This window comes from Hemitrygon akajei, chromosome 14, assembly GCF_048418815.1.
Source record: "Hemitrygon akajei chromosome 14, sHemAka1.3, whole genome shotgun sequence".
Classification (NCBI taxonomy): domain Eukaryota; kingdom Metazoa; phylum Chordata; class Chondrichthyes; order Myliobatiformes; family Dasyatidae; genus Hemitrygon; species Hemitrygon akajei.
Window position 1 is genome coordinate 87,637,771 of NC_133137.1, and position 21,186 is coordinate 87,658,956.

Below are 21,186 nucleotides of genomic sequence, written 5' to 3' on the forward strand. Positions count from 1 at the left end.
ATGCCCTCCGGGAATTGTAGTGTCCACGCATTCTGTTGCGCTTCAATTGAATTAGCTGTCAACTACAACTCCCAGAAATGCGACCAAACAGCTTTAGCCCCCTCTCAGCGATGTTCTTTCTCTCACCGCCAAGGTTAACTTGTTAGGGTTTTTTCTTGATGTGAAGATATAATATTGGGGGGAGGGAGCGATTTCTGAATGTGTGTCGTTTGTAAAGGTGTCTGTCTCGGAGACATTAGGAGGAGAAACGTGGTGACGTAAACACATTTGTTGGCATGAATAGCTAGCGTCACCGGGTTTTTGCGTCTTTCGGAACCTGTGTGGTGACGTAGCTCTCAGAGTGTGTACCAGCCCTGCCGGTGGTTTCATCGAAGCGGACAGGATGGGCAAGGCCGAGTTCCTCACACCCAAGGCAATCGCCAACCGCATCAAATCCAAGGGGCTGCAAAAGCTGCGCTGGTATTGCCAAATGTGTCAAAAGCAGTGCCGGGACGAGGTGAGTTTTACACAAAACCAGGCGGCCTAGAAGGAGAAGCGGCTCTCACGGAAGCACTGCGTGGGATCGCAGGCGGTCGATCCCTCCAGTCCTGATTAAGGAGTTGGTTCTTTATTCCTTTCTGTAGCAGCTGCCTGACCTGCCGAGATTCTCCAGCATTTGTGTTACTCTCGATTGCCAGCGTCTGTAAAATCTCGTGTTTTTAATTTCTCCAGTGTTATTTGAATCCGAATATATTTTAATATCCCGAGGAAATCTGCAGATTCTGGAAATTCAAACAACACACGCAAAATGCTGGTAGAACACAGCAGCCTGCTGTGTTCTACCAACATTTTGTGTGTGATATTTTAATATCACCGGCATATGTCGTGAAATTTGTTAACTTTGCGTCAGCAGTACAATGTTATGCATAATAATACAAGAAATGTGAATTACTATCATATATAATCCACGCGCAAAAAAATTAAAACATGGTGAGTTCGTGTTCATAGGTTCCATGTCCATTTAGGAATCGGATGGCAGAGGAGAAGAAGCTGTTCCTGAATCACTGAGTTTGTGCCTTCAGGCTTCTGTACCTCCTTCCCAACGGTAACAATGAGAAGAGGGCATGTCTTGGGTGATGGGGGTCTTTAATGATGGATGCTGCCTTTTTGAGGCACCGATTCTTGAAGATGTTCTGGATACTATGGAGGCTGGTGTCCATGATGGAGTAGGCTAAATTCACAATTCTACAGCTTGCTTCGATACTGTGCAGTTGCCCCATCCCATGCCATATGGTGGTGGAACCAGTTAGAATGCTCTCCATGGCACATATGCAGAAATTTGTCTGTTTTTGTGTGGTGTACCAAAGCTCTTCAAACTCCTGATGAAATATAGTTGCTGTCTGGCCTTCTTTATAGCTGCATCAGTATGTTGGGACCAGTTAGGTCCTCAGAGATATTAACACCCAGGAGGCTAGAATTGCTCACTCTCTCCACTTCGGATCCCTCATCTTACTCTTTCTGAGATCCACAATCAGTTCTTTGGTCATACTGACATTGATTGCAAGGTTGTTGCTGCGACGCTACTCAATTAGCTGGTATATCTCGCTCTTGTATGCTCTCGTCACCATCTGAGATTCTGCCAACAATGGTTGGATCGTCAGCGAGTTTATAGATGTAATAAATAATAAGAGTTGGTTTACTATTGTCACATAGGGGATCAGAGGCAGCCAACCCATCCACTGTATTACACAGGGTGTGGTAGTTATGAGGAATTGGAATTGGTTTATAGTTGTCCCATATTTGTTTTACTTGCACAATTTGTGCATTAGTTTGTCAGTCATTATTTTGTATAGTTATACTGTATGTACTTCGAGTTTACTTTGACATTGGAATTGGTTTATATTGTCACATGTACTGAGGTACGGTGACCCAAGAGATTCTGTAGATCCTGGAAAGCTTGAGCAGCTCACACAAAATGCTGGTGGAGCTCTTAAAAATTGGGCTTGATGAAGGGTCTTAGCCCAAAATGTTGACTGTTTATTTCTGCCCCCCCCCCCCAAAAGAAAACTCTTAACAGTCTCTGATGTTCCTTTGGATTCATCAGCTGCATGGAAGGGGAGAGGGTGCTGTATGGGCAACAGCTTGCTCTCCATATCATACTGCCCTGGCTTGCGAATCTCATAGATCGCCAGGACACAACATCCATGGTTGACCTCGACCGTTGGAGGGCCTCAAAATACAGCTGGTTTACTGAGTTTCTTCAGCTTTTTGTATGAGGTACAGTTAAAATCTTTGATTTATGTTCCAACTATATGGATAATTTCTTTACAACACTGTACTGAAGTACAGGTCCACAATCCCTTGTCCGAAATTCTGAAATCTGAAAAGCTCCGAAAACCGAAGTTTTTCTCATGTAGTGTGGGGAGTGTCGTAACAAGGCTTGTTTGGCGCACCAACAGCCGACGTCACTCAGGTGTGACGTGGCAGCACTAGCAGAGGCCGCCGTACATCAGTTGTGGCTCAGAGTTCATACTGGTTATACGTGCATTTGCTGTTCACTGCTATTTTGTGTTCACTGTTGACTTTGTGTTTAATTTCACTGTGAAAATGTCAAAAAGAGCTGCAGATACCCCTATGGGTAACAATGAGAAAAAGAGAAGGAAGCATCTATCATTATTAACACAGAAAGTGGAGTTATTGCAGAAGCTTGATCGACAAGTTAGAAAGACAAGTTACTGAAGTTTTATAGTGACAGTGATGACCATAAACTAATGGAAAAATGGGAAAACACTGCATATGGCAAAAAATGAAGATCTTGACTGTGTGTTGATTGAGTGGGTTAGACAACGAAGAAGTGAACATTTGCCACTGAATGGCATGTTGATCATGAAACAACCTAGAATATACCATGAAGAACTGAGCATTGAAGGTGAGTGTCAATAGTCAGAGGGTTGGCTGCAGAAATTTAAGAAGCGTCACGGTGTAAAATATCTGAAAATCTGTGGTGAAAAAGCTTTTGCTGATCACGAAGCAGCTGAAAATTACATTGACGAATTTGCCAAGATAATACCTGATGAAAACCTTAGCCCTGAACAAATTTACAATGCTGATGAAACAGCTTTGTACTGGTGCTACTTTCCTAGAAAAACATTAACAATGGATGATGATTCGGTTCATTTGAAGCTGTATATTTTTATGTTTTATTCAATGTTTTTGTTGGGAATAAAATGTACTAGTGTATTTATGGTCTATAATTATCCCACTATTTAATTTATCAGTATATTACTGTATAAATAAACTGTAATAGTATTTGTAAAAGAGTGCAGATCGGAAAGACACGGAAGTTCACTCTCCAGCACTCATTTGAGCATGTACAGACTTTTTTTCTTGTCATGATTCCCTAAACAATACAGTATAACAACTATTTACATAGCATTTACATTGTAATAGGTATTATAAGTAATCTAGAGATGATTTAAAGTATACCGGAGGATGTGCGTAGGCCCGGAGCTCCCCCGGGTCCTAAAGTCCATCCGCACTAAGACAGGTTAATTATCAGTATAATTATCAATTTTCTGAAATCTGAAAAATTCTGAATTCCGAAATGCAACTTGCCCCAAGGATTTCAGATAAGGGATTGTGGACCAGTAGTACAATGGAAAGCAGTAGTAGATTGCTGAACAGCTGGATACCACCAAGTTTTTCTCCACAAAGTCTAGTGATTTTGTCTTGCCCTTTGATCCCCCAGAAGCTCACAGATTTTCCTAAACTCCAGTATTACTAAGACAGGATTACACTGGATGTCATTCCTATCATTTGTGTGGTATTCCCACTCATTATTGGATAGCTATTTTTTTAATCATCTCAGTTGTCAGATCAACTTATTCCATCAGTGCATTGAGATAGTACAAGGTAAAATAATAACAATGAAGTGTTAGAGCTATAGTTAAAATGCAATAGACAATAAATTGCAAGGTCTTACCGACGTAGATTGAGGTCAGGAGTCCAATTAATCGAACTGTTCAGTAGTCTTGTAACAGTGGGTTAGAAGCCATCCTTGAATCTGGTGGTGCATGCTTTTAGGCTTTTGTATCTTCTGCCCAATGGGAGAAGGTGGAAGAGAGAATGTTTGGAGTGGGTGCAGTATTTGATTATGTCAGTCATCCACTCTGATTCCTTCTGCAGCCCTTTGCCTCTTCCACCAATCACTTCCCAGTTTCTCAAATCAACATAGAAACCCTACAGCACAATACAGGCCCTTCGGCCCACAAAGTTGTGCCGAATATGTCCCTGCCTTAGAAATTACTAGGCTTACCTATAGCCCTCTATTTTTCTAAGGTCCATGTACCTATCCAAAAGTCTCTTAAAAGACCCTATCGTATCCACCTCCACCACTGTTGCCAGCAATGCATTCCATGCACTCGCCACTCTCTGAGTAAAAAACTTAAACCTGACATTTCCTCTGTACCTACTCCCCAGCACCTTAAACCTGTGTATTCCAGTGACAACCATTTCAGCCCTGGGAAAAAGCCTCTGACTATCCACACGATCAATGCTTCTCATCATCTTATACACAATCCATTCCTTTTTCTCTCGTCCCGCACTTTCTTGCCTTCATCCTTCTGGATTCACCTGTCACCTACCAGCTCATATTCCTCCTCTCTCCCCACCCTTTTTTCTGACTTCTGTCCTCTTTCCAGTCCTGAAGAAAGGTCTTGGCCTGAAATTTTAATTGTTTATTTTCCTCCATAGATGCTGCCTGATCCACTGACTTCCTCCAGCATATTACATGCAGTGCTGCAGAATTCCAGCATCTACAGTCTGTCCTGTGCCCATGAATTCATATTTTTAGTTTACTTTCATCAAAAAGTTTTACCATTAACTTTTAGCAGAAGCACTGGGTGCATGTAGCATTTTACTGTGGATCACTATTGTTCAGAAATAATGGAACAAAAAAAAACTAACTGGGAGGAACTCATTCAGGCTGTAACTATAGAGCAGGGGTTCCCAACCTTTTAATATGCCATGAAGCATTACCATTAACTGGAGAGTCCGTGAATCCCAGGTTGGGAACCCCTGCATGAGCAGTTGATGTTTGGAATTGAGATCCTTTGCATTGAAGAGAGGAGGGAAAAGTTTTCTTGCAAAGTGAGCATACCGTGGTGAAACTTTGCAGTGAAGTATTAAAGTGAGATGTGAGAGCTGCAGATGCTGGAATTTAGTGCAACACATAAAGTTCCGGAAGAGGTGTTAGGCTTAAAAGAATTGATAACGCAGAAAAGATTCCAAGTTTCAGCTTCATCTCCTTTAATATGTACATCAATGATTGTCATGAAATGTCAGCTCCTTCCAAAGATGAGAGCTTTGTTTTCCAGAGCTTTGTTTTATTTTAATCCTCTTGCATGTCTGTTTTGCTCCAGGATTTCGGACTTAAATGGTGAAACACATGATGTGATTAATCCAGATGCAGTTTTTTAAATTGATTTATGCTTTTTTTTTTGTTCACCTCTTTAGTAAGAAAAAAATCCTTCTGATATTCTTTCATATTTGTTTTAGCTATTGTGTGTTTTAATTAACATTGAGTATCTGCTAACTTCAGAGATAAATATAAGCGGTCATATGCTGTAATTGGAATGCTGCAAGCTTGTTTGTTATCTCCTTTCACTTTAAGCTCAAAAAGGCCAGGATGCATTCTTTTTAATCCCTGACTAATATGAAAGAATAGTACAATTACTCTGCATCCTTTCACAAGAAAACAGCTTCTTGTTGTCTTAATTATTTTGATAAATATTGTGAGTTTGGACAGGTTATCACAGACTTTGATTGTAAATTCTCTGAGCTGGTTTGTCCTTTGTTCGTTCTAAGTTTGCCAGCTCAGAAGAAACTTTCTCTCTCTCTGGTGTACCAGAGGGCAACCAACATCAGCAAGAGTCAAAGCTTTCTTGAACAGAAAAGGAATTACTAGAAAAGAAGAAAATAATAATGAAGTGAGTTTTAATATTGGAAACAAACCTGTTAAGAGTTCTGTTGCTTGAATTAAGTAATGCAATTTTTAGCAAGGCTTTGTTACTTTGAGACTGCATTTCAGAATGTTAGCAACCTAGTCAGTTTGCAGCTAGAGGTATAATTTCTTGATGGTAATCACAATGGTTGAAGAGAAGTATTTTTAGGTTAAGGGGAATTTCATTTGGTAGAGTTGAAAAGTATCTCCAGTAAAATGGGACATTTTGTATCATTTTTACAGCTTGTTAAGTAGATGCGGAATTGTGCTTACGAAATTCTAATGTATTGGAGCAAAATTTGAGTAGTGGAATTCTGGGTGCATTTATTTAATATTGTGGTTTTCACAAATTTCTTCCCAGTAACTTCAAATTGTTGGCTGGTTCTTTGCTTGCGAAAATCAGGTGGGGAAAACTCCATCCCTGTAGGACTTCTCTTCCTGCCTGCACTGCATAGGTTTATAGTGAGGATTGGTGCGTGCAGACGCATTCTGCTCTTCAGGCCGGGGAGTGTTCCACAATGGCACAGTGAACTGTGAAGATTGTGGTGGCTGCAAGGCTGTAGGTTGAGAATCCGAGATTTCTTTCTCCTAGATAGATTGCCTGGCAAGGCTATTGAGTCCCATCCACTTGGGTTTGGAATCTGAGTTGTCCTTTTCCTAGGCTGGCTGCCAGCCAAGGCTGATGAGCCTAGCCTACCCACCCAGTCATACTATTGGACACTCGGTTGCATAGTTAATAAAAACAGGGATGCCACTTGAAGGCATTGCTACGGGCACAGTAGTGTAGGAGAGGCCATATGCAAGTGTCCTCCTGCATGGCAAACCAGAAAGTGGCCCTGTGGTGATCACTACCCTGGAAAGGTGAGGTTATTGAAGATGCTTCACTTTCCTTAAGTGAGCTGTTCATCCAGCTCAGCACTCACCCATTAATTGCTTGAATGTTGTTTTCTGTTTTGCAAGTGCAATTTTAACTTGTTTTGATGAGACTGGTATTTGAAGCTGTCTATGCAACAAGACCTGAGTAATACTTGAGCATGGTCTGGTAAGTGGCAACTAATGCTCATGCCACATGAGCCAAGTAGGACCATCTGAACTGATCTGTAGGAACAATATGCAAAACAAACTTTTCATTGTACCTCAGTACATATGACAATCATAAACCAATACCAATGTTACAAGAGACCAGCCACTTTCCTTGATAATTGAAGTAATTTCTATCACAAAATTCACAACCCCTACATATTGGGGTTAAGGGGGGGGGGGGGGGTGCATAGTTTATCATTGACCAAAACCTTAATTGAATCAAACTAGGGATTATTATCATTTGCTGTTTTGCAGCAGCAGTACAGTGCGAAAATTTTAAAAACTATTATAAATTATGAAGTATATAGGGCAAAGCGACGTTCATGGAATGCTCAGAAATCTGTTGGTAAGAAGAAGAGAACATGTCCTGGTTTTGAGGGTCGTTACTGCCTTCTTGAGTAACTTCCTTTTGAAGATGTCCTTGGTGGGGGTGGGTGTGCCTGTGAAGGAACTGGCTGAGCCTAAAGCCTTTGCAGCTTCTTGTTGCTCTGTGCATTGGAGCCTCCATCCCAGGCAGTGATGAAACCAATTGGAGCGCTGTCCACCATACACCTATAGAAATTTGCAAGTGTTTTACCAAATTTTCAAACAAAGTAGAACCTTCTTCATGATTGCATCAATCTATTGTGGCCAGGATAGGTCCTCTGAGATGTTAACACCCAGAAAATGGCAAAAAAACAGCAGATGAGGGTCTAGCTATTTTATGGAAAGTAACTCACTTTTAATTTTCACTGAGCTTTTCCACCGAAAAGTTTATTCTGTATTCCTTTCCCACATAGGCTGATTTGTTAAGTTTTTCAAACATTTATTATTTCTATTTCAGACTTCCAGCACCTGCCGATTCCTTTGATTTTCATTTACTGTTCGATTCAGTCACTTCCAGGAATATTGACTTGTGAATTTCTCTTTTTTTTTAGACAAGATTTCCATCTCTATCTTTTTTATCTTTTACACAGGCAGTGGTTTCTCTTTTTCATCTTGTCTTTAGAGATATTCCTTTTTGTCTTTATCATCCCTCCTTCACCTTTTGTGTAACATAAATGGACTTGTTTCCTTTCTTGTCCAGTTCTGGCAAAGGAACTTTGAACTGGAGCCTTAACTCTGTTTTTCTTTCCACGGATTCTAGAAATATTCAGAAGATCAGGCAGCATTTCAATTAGTGATGCATTGAAAACTGGAGTCAGTTTTGATTTTGTTAAATCAAAAATCCAGTTTGAATGTTGTGGCAAATTGTAAGCGCAAATGCAGGAATAGAGAAGTACTTACCTGCATAAATGTAAAGTGACACATTAAATGCTGTAAAATGCTCAGTGACGTGAAACACTGATTTAATAGGGATTAATTAATGGATCTTTCCACATAGGAAAACAATCGCAGAATATTGTTAGGCAAATTTTTGTCACTGTAAACCCACTGCCACACATATCCAAATAAAGTGCAGCATAAATCAAGAATGATATGAGCATCTCACATAGGTTGCACATCTCAATTGACTCAGGGTTTGATTGTCATTTTGTAAGATAACAAATGACTGAAGATATTTCAACTTGGGAATTACACAATTCATATTGGTTTTGAAAGGACTGAGTAACGGGGAATAATTGTTGATACCGGGGACTTGTATTTTCTCCTCAGAACTCCATTGACCTTGTGTGACTATATTGCAAGCCACTATTTCAGAGAGTTGAATGCTTTCAAAAGAAAACCTGAGACATGTATGATCTATTTTAATATTTTGCTCTGAAACTTCATTAGAATGAGGGTTAAGTTAGATGGCTAGTGATATTTCTAAAATATGTTGTGTACACTGATATAATTTGTGTTGAATTTCAGAATGGTTTTAAATGTCACTGCATATCGGAATCCCACCAACGACAGCTTCTGCTGGCATCTGAGAACCCACAGCAATTTATGGATTACTTTTCAGAGTATGTACACTGTTTCAATGCTTATGTAAACTTTGCTAACAAAGGTTGAAAGTTGTTTTAAGTTTTTAGCAATCTATAAAATTTTAAAACTTAAGTTGCTTACAAGATGTGTATAGTTAATTCAGAATTAATTATCTGATAGATTTTTTGTGTGAAAAAAAATTAAAAAAACAAATGTTAAAAAAAGCACAATCAATTAATTATGTAATAGACAATAGACAATAGGTGCAGAAGTAGACCATTCGGCCCTTCGAGCCTGCATCGCCATTTTGAGATCATGGCTGATCAATTACTATCAATACCCGGTTCCTGCCTTGTCCCCATATCCCTTGATTCCCCTATCCATAAGATACCTATCTAGCTCCTTCTTGAAAGCATCCAGAGAATTGGCCTCCACTACCTTCCGAGGCAGTGCATTCCAGACCCCCACAACTCTCTGGGAGAAGAAGTTTTTCCTTAACTCTGTCCTAAATGACCTACCCCTTATAGTTGGCCTTGTTGTGCTGATGTACCTGCTCCAAAGAAATAGGCTTCTAATAATTTCCAATTTGAGTTTAAAAAAAAAAGCCAGGAAACTCCAGCAGATCAAAATATCTTCCTGTCACTTGCTATCTGCTCCATAAATAGCTCTTGTCTTGTTCCTTTGCCCTTCCCTTTAAATAAAATGTAGCTGATAAAATTCAACAGTATGAGTATCAACCTTTATTCTTTTCGGTCCAGTTTCTCAATTTCCTTTTAACAAGGGTCGAATTTCCCTTGTTTCGATGAGGCATACAGTTTTCTATAAGCTTTAACATTTCTTAAAAAGGACAACTGAAAATTACTCTTTTTTTGGCCTTTGTAATTTTTAGTAATTAGCTGTCTTCAAAGGTTTAATGGTTTATCAAGTTACAATTTTTTTAAAGGAAAGCAACATTAATTGTGTAACATACACAATGCTGGAGCGACTCAGCAAGTCAGTTAGCATCTACAGAGAGGAATAAGCAGCTGGAAGTTTTGGGACCAAGACCCTTCATCAGCAGTAGACTTGCTGAGTTCCTCTAACGTTTTATGTATGTTGCTCAAGATTTCCAGGATCTGCGGAATCTCTTGCATGTACAAATTTTGCCTGAATAGTTAATCCAACAAAGGAATCAATTGGATTTTTCTGACATCATTAGGATTATTTGAAAGCGAGTATACATTTTATTTAGCAGTAAATTACCTGATTTTATTTTAATTTTGTTAGTGTGTTTTTTTTTGAACAATGCAAAACCTGTAGCCATATGTTTAGAATAGTGGTTGCTTAATTCTGAGAAACTTTCATCCGAGCAACTTGTGCCGCTGTATTTAAAATAAAGCTAAATAGCTATTTGTAGGAACTAACAACACATGGCAGGGTTGAAAGATGAAGTGTTGTGAAAGCTCTTGCAAAACTTGAACTTGCTGCGCAATTACAGATTGGCAGATGTGATGTTGTAGGCATCACTGAATCATGGCTGAAAAATCATAGCTGGGAGCTTAATGTCCAAGGATGCATGTATCGAAAGGATAGGCAAGAAGCTAGAGGGGCTATCGTTGTTCTGTTGGCAAAAAATGAAATCAAATCATTAGGAAGAGGTGACATAGGGTCAGAAGGTTTTGACACATTGTGGATAGAACTAAGGAACTGCAAAAAAAAAGACCCTGTTGAGAGTTGTATACAGACCCCCAAACAGTAGTAAATATGTGGCTAGCAAGTTACAATGGGAGATAGAAAATGCATGCCAAAAGGGCAATGACACCTTCCCAGGATCAAGATGCACATCCTAGAAAGAAGAAAAAGGAAACAAAAGAGGAGGATGATGTGAGTGCTATGGAAACGTAAGTGTATGCAGGGATATGGGCCAGGTGCAGGTCAGTGAGACTAGGCAGAAAAATGGTTCGGCACAGCCAAGAACGGCCAAGAGGCCTGTTTCTGTGCTGTAATGTTCTGTGTTCTAGACAAGTCATAAGGGATGTCAATATGCACATAGATAGGGAAAATCAAGTTTGTGCTGGATTCCAGGAGGGGAAATTTCTAGAATGGCAACAAAATGGCTTTTTAGAGCAGTTCGTGGTTGAACCCACCAGAGGATCAGCTATTCTGGATTGGCTGTTGTGCAATGAACCAGAATTGATTAGAGGGCTTCAGGTAAAAGAACCCTTGGGAACAAGTGATCATAATATGATTGAATTCACCCTGAAATTTGAGAAGGAGCTAAAGTCAGATACATCAGTATTACAGTGGAGTAAAGGAAAATACAGAGACATGAAAGAAGAGTTGGCCAGAATTGATTGGAAAAGAACACTAGCAGCAATGGCTGGAATTTCTGGAAGCAATTTGGTGGGCACTGGATATGTCAAAGAGGAAGAACTATTCTAAAAGAAAGATGACACAACCGTGGCGAACAAGAGAAGTTAATGCCAACATAAAAGCTGAAGAGAGGGCATATAACAGAGCAAAAATTTGTGGGGTTAGAGGATTGGGCAGCTTTTAAAAACCACTGGAAGGCAACTAAAAAGGTCATTAAGAAGGTAAAGATGGAATATGAAAGTAGGCTAGCCAATAATATTAAAGAGGATACCAAAAGTTTCCTCAGATGATTAAAGTGTAAAAGAGGTGAGAGTGGATATTGGATCACTGGAAAACAATTCTGGAGAGGTAGTAATGGGGGACAATGAAATAGCGGATGAACTGAATAAGTATTTTGCATCAGTCTTCATTGTGGAAGACACTAGCAGTGTGGTGGAAGTTCCAGGTGTCGGGGGGCATGAAGTGTGTGAGGTTACCATTACTAGGGAGAAGGTTCTTGGGAAACTGAAAGGGCTGAAGGTCGATAAGTCGCCAGGACCAGATGGTGTAAACCCCAGAGTTTTGAAAGAGGTGGTTGAAGAGATTATGGAGGCATTAGTAATGATCTTCTAAGAATCACTAGATTCTGGAATGGTTCTGGAAGACTGGAAAATTGCAAATGTTATTCCACTCTTCAAGAAGGGAGAGAGGCAGAAGAAAGGAAACTACAGGCCAGTTAGTCTAAGCTCAGTAGTTGGAAAGATGTTGGAGTTGGTTAATAAGGATAAGGTCTCAGGGTACTTGGAGGCAAATGATAAAATAGGCCACAGTCAGCATGGTTTCCTCAAGGGAGAATCTAAATCTGCTGGAATTCTTTGAAGAAGTAACAAGCTGGATAGACAAAGGAGAATCAGTTGATGTTTTGTACTTGGATTTTCAGAAGGCCTTTGACAAGGTGCCATATATGGGGCTGCTTAACAAACATGGTATTGCAGGAAAGAATCTAGCATGTATAAAACAGTGGCTGATTGGCAGGAGGTAAAGAGTGGGATAAAAGGAGTGTTTTGTAGTTGGCTGTCAGTGACCAGTGGTGTTCCACAGGGGTCTGTTTTGGGACTAGTTGTTGTTACATTATATATCAGTGATTTGGATAATGGAATTGATGGTTTTGTTGCAAAGTTTTCGGACCCTGTGAAGATAGGTGTAGGGGCAGGTAGTTCTGAGGAAGTTTTGAGGAAGTAGGCTGCAGAATGATTTCGATTAGGAGAATGGGCAAAGAAATGGCAGGTGGAATACAGTGTTGGGAAGTGTACGGTCATGCACTTTGGTAGAAGAAATGAAAGGGTTGACTATTTTCTAAACGGAGTGAAAATACAAAAATCTGAGATGCAAAGGGACTTGGGAGTCCTTGTGCAGGATTCCCTAAAGGTTAATTGACAGTGAATCTGTGGTGAGGAAGGCAAATGCAATGTTAGCATTCATTTCAAGAGGAATAGAATATAAAAGCAAGGATGTAGTGTTAAGACTTTATAAAGCATTGGAGAGGCCTCATTTGGAGTATTGTGAGCACTTTTGTGCCCCTTAAAAAGAATGTGTTGAAACTGGAGAGGGTTCAAAGGAGGCTCACGAAAATGATTCCAGGATCGCATGGCTTGACATGTGAAGAGCGTTTGATGGCTCTGAGCCTGTATTTACTGGAATTCAGACAAATGGGGTTTGACCTCGTTGAAGCTTATCGAATGGTGAAAGGCCTTGATAGCTTGGATGTGGAGAGGATGTTTCCTATGGTGGGAGAGTCTAAGACCAGAGGGCACAATCTCAGAACAGAGGGGTGACCTTTTAGAACAGAGATGATGAAGAATTTCTTTAGCCAGAGAGTGGTGAATCTGTGGAATTCTTGGCCACAGGCAGCAGTGGAGGCCAAGTCATTATGTATATTCAAGGCAGAAGTTGATAGAATCTTGGTTGGTCAGGGCTTGAAGGGGTATAGGGAGAAGGCAGGAAATTGGGGCTGAGAGGAAAATTGGATTAGCCAGAGCAGACTCTGGGCCAAATGGCCAAATTCTGCTCCTATATCTTATGATCTTATGGAAACATGACAGGAGCAAGGACCACTTCGGTTAATAATGTGTTTTTTGCATTTGTGTTTATTATTCTAGAGGAATATTACAACGTTAGAGGCTAACTAGCCCGCCATGCCTTCACTTAATCCCATTGTGAAACATTGCAATACTGCCCTTCAACCATGCCGAGATCCTGCTTCATCTTTTACTTCAGTGCCACCTTCCTGCATTTATCCCATTTCCTTGATTCCCTTAATATCCAAAGATCTATCAATCTTTTCCCTGAATAACCTCTGCAGGGGGAGTTTTCATAACCCTTGGGTAGAGTATTCCCAAGACTCACCACCGTCTAGGTAAAAATGTTTCTTCTGGCTTCTAAGACTAAGCCTTTGACCCCAGGTGCTAAATATCCTACATCTAAGCCAGCTTTCTCAGCAGTTTTATGAACAGGATATGCACAAAATGCTGCTGGAACTCAATCAAGTCAGGCAGCATCTATGGAGACGGATAAGCACATTTTTCCTTTGTCCCTCCATCTCATGTCGAGTTTATTTGAGCAAGTATGGTGAGGTAAAAGTACAATAAAAAAAAACGTGCTTGCAACAGCAGGCACATAGATTGAGACAATAAAACACAGCACTTAAGTTGTACTTTAATTATACATAATATATGCAAGACAGTGAAGAAAGAAACAGGTAAGCAATAGAACAAATCAGTAAAATGTCCATTATAGTGGAAGAGGTAACTTACAGCTTTCTATTACTGAGGTAGGTTTAGGGTTGTGCAGGTCAGTTCAAGTGCCTGACAGTTGTGGGAAAGTAGTTGTTCCTGAAGCTGTGAGTGTGGGACTTCAGGGTTCTGTACCTCCTGCCCAATGGTAGCAGCAGGAAGAGGACATGACCTGGAATGTGCGAGTCCTTGAAAGATGCTGCCTTCTTGAGACAGCAGCTACTGTAAATGCTTTCAAATGAATAGCTGTGCCTGTGTGGACCTGACTCCACTCTTTGCAGCCTCTTGCTTTCCTTTTTACTGGAATTGCCATTAACAGGTCATCATGTTATTCCTTTGTATTGTGGAGCACGTAATCTCACCACTCAGGATATAGAAAAAATACAGCAAATTCCTACCTAAAGAAATTGCACAAGATTACAGAAACATCTTGTGTCAGTGGCGAGTGTGATCAGTTTGTGCTGATATGCCACATCTAGAATGTTTCTTTGAAAGAGTGCTTGTTAGATAGTGTGGCAACTCCAATGGAGGAAGGGAAAGTGGAAAGAAAGTAATTGTGCATTAAATACAGAAAAACTTGAGATTTTTAAAATAAATTGTTTAACATTTGTTTGCAATATGCCCCTAATGGCTTTTGTTTTGAATTATTCTAATTTTTTATGGTACCGTGGTGATATTCTAAAGAGTTACATTTCTGTGAAGTGCCCAATTTAATTTTGTTTTTGTCTCCCTCTTCAGGGAGTTTCGCAATGAATTTCTTGAGCTGCTTAGAAGACGTTTTGGTAAGTTGTCGTATACTTTTATAATGCAAAATGTCATTAGATCTAGCTGAACAAAGCAGCTCCAATTTAAAAAAAAATGTAAACTACTGATGTATAAAACAATTTGCTGTTGGCTCAACTCTTTTGAAATATTGTTACTTGCATTACTCTTCAAAGTATTGCACTTCCAAGAGTAAAGCGTACAGCCTGTTACAAATACATCCCTTTATTTAGCATGCTTTTTATGTATTGGCACCATTGGTCCTCATTCCGCAATGAGAGCAGATTTCTTACCCTCATTTTCTCTTTAGGCTGTTTACTGAGAAACATGGCTATCAGAAATGCTAAGTGAATGTTGTAGTGTTTCAGTTCAAATAAAGTCACAGGAACGTTGAACTGAAACACTGAAACATTCACTTTGCATTTCTGATGGTCTTCTTTCTTGGTTAACAGTTTAGAGGGAAAGGGATCTGTTATCATTATGGAATTGGACTCTATGGTGCCAACTAATACATAAAAAGCATACAGGTGTCCCCCGTTTTTCGAACGTTTGCTTTATGACAACTCGCTGTTACGAAAGACCTACATTAGTACCTGTTTTCGCTAATTAAAGAGGATTTTCGCTTTTATGAAAAAAAGACGCCCGCTTTATACATGTGTTTACCCCGAGAAAGACTACAGTGACCGTGAAACCTTGTGCGGGCAGTTGTTTGCGTATGCGTGTACATGCGTATGCATGTACACGCTGATTTTTTTCTCCAAATCGATTTTGGCTTGCTGTCTTCCCGATTTTGATAAGTAAACTACACCGTACATACAATATTTCTGCTTTATATAGGGTGTATATTTATCATATCATTCCTGCTTTTACTATATGTTAGTGTTATTTTAGGTTTTATGTGTTATTTGGTTTGATTTGGTAGGTTATTTTTTTGGGTCTGGGAACGCTCAAAAATTTTTCCCATATAAATTAATGGTAATTGCCTCTTCGCTTTACGACATTTCGGTTTACAAACGGTTTCATAGGAACGCTCTACCTTCGGATTGTGGGGGGGAACCTGTACTCAGTAAAAGATTGTATTTGTGACAGATTGTATGCTTTATTCTTTGAAGTACAATTCTTTGGAGAACAATGCAAGCAACTATATAATATTTATGATGTCTTGAGTGTTCCTAGATTGCACCACATTATTTTGTTGGGTTGACCGTAAAAGATCAACAGTTATCTGGATTGATTCCCTCTGGTGAAGGCTGGTGCCATTGGCGTCTGCCTCTGTCTGCTCAAGTGTGTTTGCATTCTTCACATTGTTTCGTAACCCGTAACTGGGTGTCTTACCAGCAAAGATAGAAGTGTCCGTTGGAGTCTGGTGATACTATTTTCAACAGTATTTATTAGTAAAAATATACAAAATAATATCAATGCGAATATACAGAGAATATACATTAGCAATACTAAACCTAAAAGTGCGGGTATAATAATCACTAATGAAACAAGCTTTATCGTTGTCTAGGGGATAATGAATTGTCAGATGGAAATATAAAGTTCAGTTCTGTTCATGCAGGCTGTGGTAGTTGTTGGTTGCTGTGTTGCAATTGTTGGAGAGAGAGAGAGAGAGAAAACATGTGAACAGTAACAGCTATTATCTTGCCAACCTTCCTTTATGATTTTGATCCGTCAATGCGTTGTTGTTGTGGCCATTCACGTATGACCCCTCCGTCCTTTAGCTAGACCGTTCTTCCGTGGTGGACTCGTCACCCAGGCAAGGGTGGACACACACACAAGCCCCCACCGGTCTCGCTACAAAACACTGTGAGTTAAAAGTTACCGACCCTTCGTTCGGTCTCCGATCTCCCACCCTGTCTTGTGGGTTTCTGATGCTCACTAGCGTTTCTCCTGGTGCGTCTGAGGGGTGTTACCCCAGACCTCACTTTTATCCCCACTCACGGGGTCTCAGGTGTCAATTAGGTTGGGATGATGTAACCCATCAAACCAGCCCACTCTGGTTGCTCCCTGAGGGGTTTCAATGAATAGAACAGTACCAAGTAAACAATCCTTCTTCAAAAGACAATAGCAGTAAATCAATGGCTTTTGTCAGTAGGAGACATTCCACCTTAGCTGTGTCTCTCTCTCATTAACTTTCATGAGCTGTTATCAATAACAACTGCCCTGGCAGCTTTCCTTTGTCTCTCTTACTTCCTTGGTAGCAGCATCGAAATAGTAGCGATTTGTGATTCTCCAAAGGGGGGGGGGGGCGGCGGCATGGGCAACTCTGCACCCTTCTGCCCATCAGAGTTGTTCATCCTTCGTAACAACATTTTATGAATAACTGGGAAAGCTGAGGAATCCAATATCCACTGCAGTGACATCATGGGGGACACAGCATGTAAATGTGCTTGCTATATTTTTATTACATATGTTAGCAGGATCAATCAAAATAATTTAATACTGCAATATACCATCGTATGCTTTATTTTTATAGGAACAAAGCGCGTTCATAACAATGTTATCTACAATGAATACATCAGCCACCGAGAACATGTTCACATGAATGCAACAATGTGGGAAACGTTGACCGACTTCACCAAGTGGCTCGGCAGAGAAGGTGAGTAATTATTGCACAATTATTGTTATTAGTTTTTCCTCTTTAATCTTCCTATTTTAAATAGTTCACTCTATTTGTTTTGATTAACAAGGAGGAAATTTTAAGGTATTCCTTCCTCCCACATTGACATAAAAAGTTGCCAAGCTCTAATATCACCAAACAGCTACACATATAAGCTGGTCTAAAATGTTTTCTTGCAGATTCATTCTTTTGAGCATTTAGTAAAAAATGAGTCAGTATCACATTATAATTTTCACATCAAACTTCAGATCAGGTCAGCATTTTGAAATTCAAACACTTCAGTGCGTTGTTTTGGATTGAAGAGTGGTTATCATATTGAAGACAAGAGTTCGAATAAGCACTCCTTTGCAGGCTGGAAGCATGTAACTAGTTAAGTGGACCAAGGATCAGTTCTTGTCACTCAAATATTTACAATATAAATGACCTGGAGGAGGGGGCAGAGTTCAAGGTATCCAAGTTTGCTGATCATACAAAAATAGATGGAAGAGAATGATGCTGTATTAGGACTCGGCTGCTGCATAAAGGCAGGTTGACTGAACAAGTGACAGCTTGGCAATGAGAGTTTACTGTGGGAAAGTGTGAAGACATCCACTGAAAAAGCAGACTTTTATCTAAGTGGAGAAGGAATGGAAGTGAGGAAGGTATGGGGGGGGGGTGTCTGGATGTTGTGCAGGAAATGCAAAGATCTGACAGTCAAGTACAACACATGATTGAGAAGACGAATGACATATTGGCCTCTTTTGTAAGAGGCTGAAGTTTAAAAATTGTCATTTTAATATAGGGTTTTGGTGAGACCACACCTAGATACCAATTTTAGTAGCTCTATTAAAGAAGCAATATATTAGTACTCACACACAGAGTGCTGGAGGAACTCAGCAGGCCAGACAGCATGTATGGAAAAGGGTATATTCGATGCTTTGGACCCGAAATGTCGTCTATATGCCTTTCCATAGATGCTGCCTGACCTGAGTTTCTCCAGCATTTTGCATGCGTGTTTTGCTTGGATTTCCAGCCTCTGCAGATTTTCTCTTATTTGTTAATATTATTAGCATTGTAGGCTGTCTGAAAATTTGCTGAGCCAAATCCTAGGATGGGAGGTTAATACAATCATGAGCAACTAAAGAAATTAGAATGATATTCTTTGGAGTTAGGAAGAATGAGGGGTGATCTTATTGAAACATAGGGTCCTGATGGGGCTCGACTGGGTAGATGTTGTGATGTGTTCACTGGTGGGAATGAGGGGACATAGTTACAAGACTAAGGAGCAGTCACATAAAACTGAAGTGTGTATGAATTTTTCAGAGCATGGAGAATCTCTGGAATTCTCTGCCGTCGAAGGTTATGGAGGCTAGATTATTGGCAGTATTTAAAGAAAAAGTAAGTTCCTTTTTTTGAAAGATCTACAAATTGAAGCCTATGGAAAAGTGACATAGTGGAAAGGAGGCCTAGGACAGATCTGCCATAAATGCTGAGGCAGGCTGAGTGGTCTATTCCTGTTTTCTTCCATTTTCATGAACCTTCACAAATTGTCCAGAATGCTGTGTAATGACTTCCTTTGTATGAAGAGACTGCAAGACAAGTTTTTCACTGTATTTTGGTACATGTGACAATAATACACCAAATGAAGCTCACTGTGTACCCTTTCATTCAGGTTACTGCAAAGTGGATGAAACACCAAAGGGTTGGTACATTCAGTACATTGATCGTGATCCAGAAACCATCTGTAGACAACAGGAATTGGAGAAAAAGAAGAAGCAAGAGTTGGATGATGAGGAAAGAAACGCCAAGTTTATTGAAGAGCTAGTTAGAAGAGGAAAGGAAGGAAAAGAAGAGGTGAAAATTTTAATAATTTGCACAAAAAGAGCATTTTTGGTACTGTTATAAACCTTCGTAATTATGTCCCCCATTCTCCATTGGAACCTTTCAGATTGCTGTCCCTACCCAATTTGGTCAATGTCACAAGAGAACACGACAGTGGTTTTCTTTTACTCCTTGTCTCCTTAGATTATGACATGCAAGAGTAGTTATTTACTTTTACGTTGGTGATCTATCTCATTTTACAAGTGTGTAAGTTCCCTCTACATTATCTGTAATGGCTTCATTTGACCCAGTACGATCATCTCAAAGGTGTCCCATGATTCCTTCCATCTCATTCCTCAACCATTTATAAAAATACAAGAACACAGGCTGGGTTTCTGTATGTTTTAAGATGCAGCCTATTTATAATGGGATATTCAATATAATCTCAACGACAAAGAGTCTCCACTAGAAACATCAACGATTCCTCCAGCATTTTCTGTGTGTTGCTTTAGATTTCAATGATCTGCAGAATTGAATCAGAATCAGGTTTATTATCACTGGCATGTATTGTGAAATATCTGTGTTTATAATGTGGGAACCATTGTCTCTGACCCAAATGGAATGGATTGACTCTGAATGACAATTCATACACCTTCCTGACTTCCTCACTCCTGTGAATTGTCTTGGTCATTGTCAGTGTGCTATTTTTGTTAAAAATACTGTATCTATTTTCTTTTAATTGTATAGGATATCCCAGTTTTTACAGAACTGAAGAGAGAAAACGAGGAAGAGAAAGGTATGCTTTGAGGAATGTACTGTAAGGATATTTGTAACTTCCATAACTTCTCTAAGGCATCACTGCTTACCTTTCTAATCCTGGATTTTTACCATTTGACATTTAAATTCCTTTTATTACTGTGAGTGGGAAGAGTTTTGTGACAACTTTGTTTTCTGCTTGTATTCTACCGAGCATACTCTTTCCAATGCAAATTCATGCAAGAACCCAAGCCACTTGAATCAGTGTGACCCAACATTGGTATTCATTGAGGTTTATTTTGGCAATTGAGATTATATTGATTGCATGAACCAAACATGAGGGCATTTTGATTTCGTAATGCATTTCTGAATTCTTCACGCTTCCTTTTTGTTTTAGTGAAGTGAAAGTTGCATCTGAAACTTTTATAAACATTTTAGCAATTACATGTGACTTCTCTCATCGTACCATTGGAAAAGTTACTGAATTTCGATAAGACCTAATAGCAGAATTCAGCCATTTGCCCCACCAGGCCTGCTCTGCCATTCCATCATGGCTGATTTATTATCCCTCTCAACCCTCTTCTCCCTATAACCTTTGACACCTTTACTAATCCAGAACCTATCAACCCCTGCTTTAGTTATACTGAATGACTTGGCCTCCACAGCTGTCTGTGGCAGTGAATACCACAGATTCACCACCCTCTGCCTAAAGAAATACCTCCTCATCTCTTTAGAGATCATCATTTCTAAATTGGTTCCTCTCATCCTCTGCAGTATGCATTTCAAGCAAGGCATTTTATATTCTATAAGCCTTGGAATTCTCTTGCCTGTTTTTGTTTTAAGTTGTTCTTTTGGATTGGTGATCACCTTTTGGTCACCTGACTTAACTCCTTGTGTGGCCTGATGTTATTTCTGAAATATGGTCAGTTTGAAAATCCCATAATTGAATTAAATTTGTTCTTTTCCAATCTTTGTATTATAGAGTTGAGGCTAAAGGTACTTTATTATCCGATGTGTTTCAAAAAAGCATTTTAATTTATCAGAGACTTGCTAATTATGTTTTGTTTGACAACAATACTTTCCAGCACTTGAGGATATGTTGCTGTGTTAAAAGTGCTCTTGTGTGACTAGCTTGTTAGGAATTAAAGGTCATGGTATGTGACCTATCC

At 39.7% G+C, this 21,186-nt stretch overlaps 1 protein-coding gene across 1 annotated transcript in view; it reads left to right on the forward strand.

The window, feature by feature from the left end:
* Window positions 1-175: 175 nt before the first annotated feature.
* kin (Kin17 DNA and RNA binding protein) overlaps window positions 176-21,186 on the forward strand; it is a 39,672-nt gene continuing 18,661 nt past the window's right edge. Inside the window, exons 1-6 of the mRNA XM_073066525.1 lie at window positions 176-496; window positions 8,897-8,991; window positions 14,815-14,858; window positions 17,318-17,440; window positions 19,113-19,294; window positions 20,009-20,057. Coding sequence (XP_072922626.1) covers window positions 383-496; window positions 8,897-8,991; window positions 14,815-14,858; window positions 17,318-17,440; window positions 19,113-19,294; window positions 20,009-20,057 — 607 coding nt within the window. The 5' untranslated portion in view covers window positions 176-382. The remainder of the gene's footprint in view (window positions 497-8,896; window positions 8,992-14,814; window positions 14,859-17,317; window positions 17,441-19,112; window positions 19,295-20,008; window positions 20,058-21,186) is intronic.